The sequence below is a fragment of the Propithecus coquereli genome, unplaced genomic scaffold (assembly GCF_000956105.1).
Source record: "Propithecus coquereli isolate 6110/MARCELLA unplaced genomic scaffold, Pcoq_1.0 Scaffold46, whole genome shotgun sequence".
Classification (NCBI taxonomy): Eukaryota; Metazoa; Chordata; class Mammalia; order Primates; family Indriidae; genus Propithecus; species Propithecus coquereli.
Window position 1 is genome coordinate 4,143,165 of NW_012150396.1, and position 4,245 is coordinate 4,147,409.

Below are 4,245 nucleotides of genomic sequence, written 5' to 3' on the forward strand. Positions count from 1 at the left end.
CAATAGGTTCAATATTTATAGTATAAAACATCTAACAGCTTAGTGAAATATTGATGGAGTATCAAGCACCCTAAGTAGAACTGTCCTAAGGTATGTCATTCCCTTATAAAACCAAGGATCTTAAGTATCATAAGTTTGACTCACCTTCTGTAGTTTTTTAAAAGATGATGCCTTCATGTTTTCTGACAATTTAACTGAAAAATACTATTAATTTTATTAAGGAACAAATATGCAACTAAGATGAAAGAAGACACACACCTTCTGAATTCACGTAAAATTTTTAAAACAAGGTTAGAATATATGGGCATACATAAGAAAGGTAAGAATGAGTTAGTTTCTAAGAAGGAAAAAAAAAAACAACTTCCAATTCTACCATACTATTCCAATGGCACCATCATATTCAAACTAAGCAACTTAATCCTATAGCACAAATCTAAATGGCCATAATTTCTAGAACTTTCCAAAAAGGAAGTTACCTTTCCAAGGCCTATCATTTTACTACATATGGATGAATACAGTCTCCCCTCTTGATTCTCCTTCATGGTCCAATCTGTAGCAATACTGTGTAACTTAAAAAAGCCACAAGTTTAATCTACACTTAATTGCCTCAGAAAAATACAAACAGTAACCTCTGAAAGAGATTACTAGGTCTTCCAATCAAAAAGGATACAAAATCTCTAAGTTGTCCAAATATTTCATCCACTTTTCCAATTTGTTCTTTGTTTTCTAAATAAACAGGAGCATTGAAATAAGGTACCTTATTTTCATCTGTGGTACATTTACAAACTATGTCATCTTCACAGGGATGCAGGAACTCTCCTAATACTGAAATAGGACAAGAAAATATAGAAATATAGAACTATTTCAAATGCTACTGACCAACCTCTTCTGGAAGCTTTCTTCTTGGCTACCTGGGACTTCAACCTATCTGTTCTCCTCTGAGGCAGAAGAGCATCATCATTAAGAGCGTGGACTTCCTGGATTGGTGTACCAACTCCACAGCTAGCTTTGTGACCTGGGGGAAGTTACTCACCCTCCCTCTGCTTCAGTGTCCACATCTTTAATATAGGGCTAGTAACATACAACGTGTATCCTAGACCTACTACGTATCATTGTAAGGACTAAGTGGCATAACAAACGTCAAATGCTTAGAACAGTGCCTGGCATATTGAGACCATTCAACCTATAACGGTCATCTTATTATAGTAACTATGACTATCTGATTTAAACACTATGCCTCAGTCTCTTGGTTCTTCTTTTCCTCACCCCCCCACCTGTGAATCACCTTTTGTTCTTTTCTTTTTTTCTCCTGCCTTAGAACTTTCCCATTTCCACCACCACCTCTTTACGATGATTCTTAATCTTTTTCAGGGAAGTCTGAATCTCAAAATAACTACCTTTATTTCTAACTGACTAGACTGTCACCCCAAATGAAAATATTCATCACTTTCCTACAAAAGCAACTCTCCACCCCTATCATCCAAGTTCAAAACCTGGAAACTTTTATTCTCAGTCTTAGCCAAATTCTACTGATCTTGTTTCCTTTGAAAGCGCTCTCCTATATAACCCTTCCCACCCCTCCCTTTTTCCCCTCAATGCCATCATCCTAAATCAGACTCTCGATGTCTTACATATAAACTGCTGCAATAGCTTGTGGGCTGGGACCTCTGACTCTAGCCATTGTTCCCTTCAAACTATCCAGCATTCTGATCCAATCCACTCTTAATTAGACACTGTTCATCCTCTCTCCTCTTGAATGTAGGTTCCTACTAACAAACCTGTCTTACTTTCCAAGACTTCCATCCCACTTCATTGATAATTACTCCAAAACTACTCTAAATAGGTCTTGTTCTTGACCTCCCCTTACTGTAGTTTCCCTCCCAAGCTAAGTTTTTTCCTCACTTCTCTTACTTCTGGGTAGTAATTCAAAGCATGGGTTTTGAAGTCAGAAAACTTGGCTCTGTATTTCAACTGTATCACTTACCGATCACTTACCACTAAGCTTATGAAACTTAACCCTGAATCAGTTTTCTCATTTGTAAAATGAGGAAAATAACAGTAAGTATTCAATATTGCCGATTTAATATCTTCCTGTCAGCCCAAACTCAAGTTCCACCTCCCTGATGCATTTTAAGTGTCCTGTGGCTTCCTTGATCGCCCCTTTACGTGCTACCATAGGATTATCAGTCAGTTTACAGCATTCTGCACACAGACTTTTGTCTCCCCAGCCAAGCTGCAACCTCTCTAGAAGGGCCGCTGGATCTATCCTTCAGTATCCGACTTGCAGTCAAACTTGCTAATAACACAAACCCAAAACCCATCCCCACGCCCCCAAGTGGGCTAAGCTTTGAAGACGACATACAGACTACACGTTCTGGAGGTCCTTGGTCTTGGCCTTTGTTAAAGCCTCCGCGGCCACCCCCTCGTCCAAATCCTCCCCTGCCGCCGCCGCCGCCTCGGAAACTGCCGCCGCCTCCACCTCGGAAGTGGTTGTTGCTGCTGCCGCCGCGGTTGAAGCCTCCGCCTCCACCACCTCGATTAAAGCCTCCACGACCTCCACCTCGAAAAGACATCCTCTCTCCCACCTGGTGAAAAAAAACGGTCCGTGGCTTCAGATCACTGTGGCCCCTGAGTACACCGCCAACCCCTTGGAGACTCGGTCAGAACACCATAAAAGGGGACAACGATAGCAGCCTGGCCACCTCACCCACTGCCGGACCGCCAGTCATGAACCTGGAAAGTGAAAAGTGTTACTTCCTCAACGCCTTGTGAGCGCCGGCCGACCGAACACACACCAGCTTCGCTGCCCCTGCGTTAGTACCTCCTCCCCGAGCAGACGTCAAGAAGGTCTTCACGCCGCACTCTCCTCCGTCCTCCCTCCCTCCCGCAGCTGGGTTCAGCGTCCAGCATTTTCAGATCCTCCCGCCGCTTTGGCTACTCACCGGCGCCACGTGCACCTCTGGCTCTGGCTTTTTGCACACACCCACTCGGGTACTTCCGCCTCGAACCTCCTCGGCCACCGTACAGGCGTAGAGTTTTGTTTTTTTTTTTTTAAGAAGACCAGAAATTCGAATAAACTAGTTTGCTTAAAAGAAAAAGAAGAAGAAGAAGAAGTCACCGGCGGAACTAGCGACACTGTCACTTTTCCAAAACAGTCTTCAGCCCTGGAAAAGTAACAATAAATACCATGCAACTGTAACCACTGGTTTACGACGGTTCGAGCACCCTGTCCCGCGCTGGGCAGCGGAAGTGACGTACAATAGCGGCGCCTTTCACAACCTGACACTACCGGAAGTGATGTCGCCATATTGCCCTGGGCGATAGCTGGCGTAAGGGGTCCGCCCCCGCCAGTAAGAGGCTGGCGCCAGTTACTGTTTAGGGTGCGACCGCTCCTGCAGGCGACGCGGACTGCACCGGCGCTCTTGCTTCTCAGGCTGTGAAATGGCCCCCAGCCTCGCTCATCACTTGGTTGCCAACTCCGGCAACTGTGCGGCCACATCTCTGAGGAGCTCTGAGCCGCCCTCTGCCCAAAGGTGGATCTGGCGGCGTCAGAACCCCCGACAGCCAACGGAAAGGTTTCTCTCCGTTCTTTCGAGTTCCTTATTTCTTCCCGACCTTTTGAAGAACGCACCATTGTGGGCTGAACTGTGCCTGTCCTTTTCTCCTATGGTTTCACTCGTTAAAGGAAGAAATGCAATACGTGTGTGTTGTGTGCGCACCCGTGATTTTTTTAAAACGAAAATGTGTTACCTAATAGCAAGCCAAACCATCTTTTTATCTTTTGTACCAGATATTTATTCCTCAAGTACGTTTTGAGCACCAACAGGCTGTGCACCCGTCTGTGCTGGAAGCTCCTGTCTGCTCTCCTTAAGCTCTTGGTGTCTGACGTCAGCTTTCCTTAAATCCTCCAAAACTTCTCTCACAAATGAAGGTAGGGGCCTCTCATTTATTAAATTTGTTTGTCTCTTTTACACCCAAATCCTCTGAGACTTTACTTTGGTATTTGACAGAGTCAACCGCCTCTTCTTTGAATGAGAGTGGAGATTGATACTGTTTCAAAGGGTTATTGTATAATGTTAATAAAGGAGATTTTAAAAGACCTCTGTAAACTTTGCTATGGAAATATTGGGAATTACAGTATGTCTTCTACACTAACGTATACGTTTCTCGAGGGAGCGCCTAATAGTCCTATATCTAAAATAAATCTTTTATAAATGTATTTTAGATTCAGATTTGACAAATGTA

General features: G+C 44.0%; 1 protein-coding gene across 1 annotated transcript in view; it reads right to left on the reverse strand.

The window, feature by feature from the left end:
* The window catches only part of GAR1 (GAR1 ribonucleoprotein), a 23,455-nt gene extending 20,220 nt beyond the window's left edge, over window positions 1–3,235 (reverse strand). The window contains exons 1-5 of the mRNA XM_012655080.1: window positions 3,187–3,235; window positions 2,943–3,085; window positions 2,363–2,585; window positions 671–825; window positions 145–204 (exon numbers count right to left, since the gene is read on the reverse strand). Coding sequence (XP_012510534.1) covers window positions 145–204; window positions 671–825; window positions 2,363–2,573 — 426 coding nt within the window. The 5' untranslated portion in view covers window positions 2,574–2,585; window positions 2,943–3,085; window positions 3,187–3,235. The remainder of the gene's footprint in view (window positions 1–144; window positions 205–670; window positions 826–2,362; window positions 2,586–2,942; window positions 3,086–3,186) is intronic.
* Between the last annotated feature and the right edge of the window lie 1,010 nt (window positions 3,236–4,245).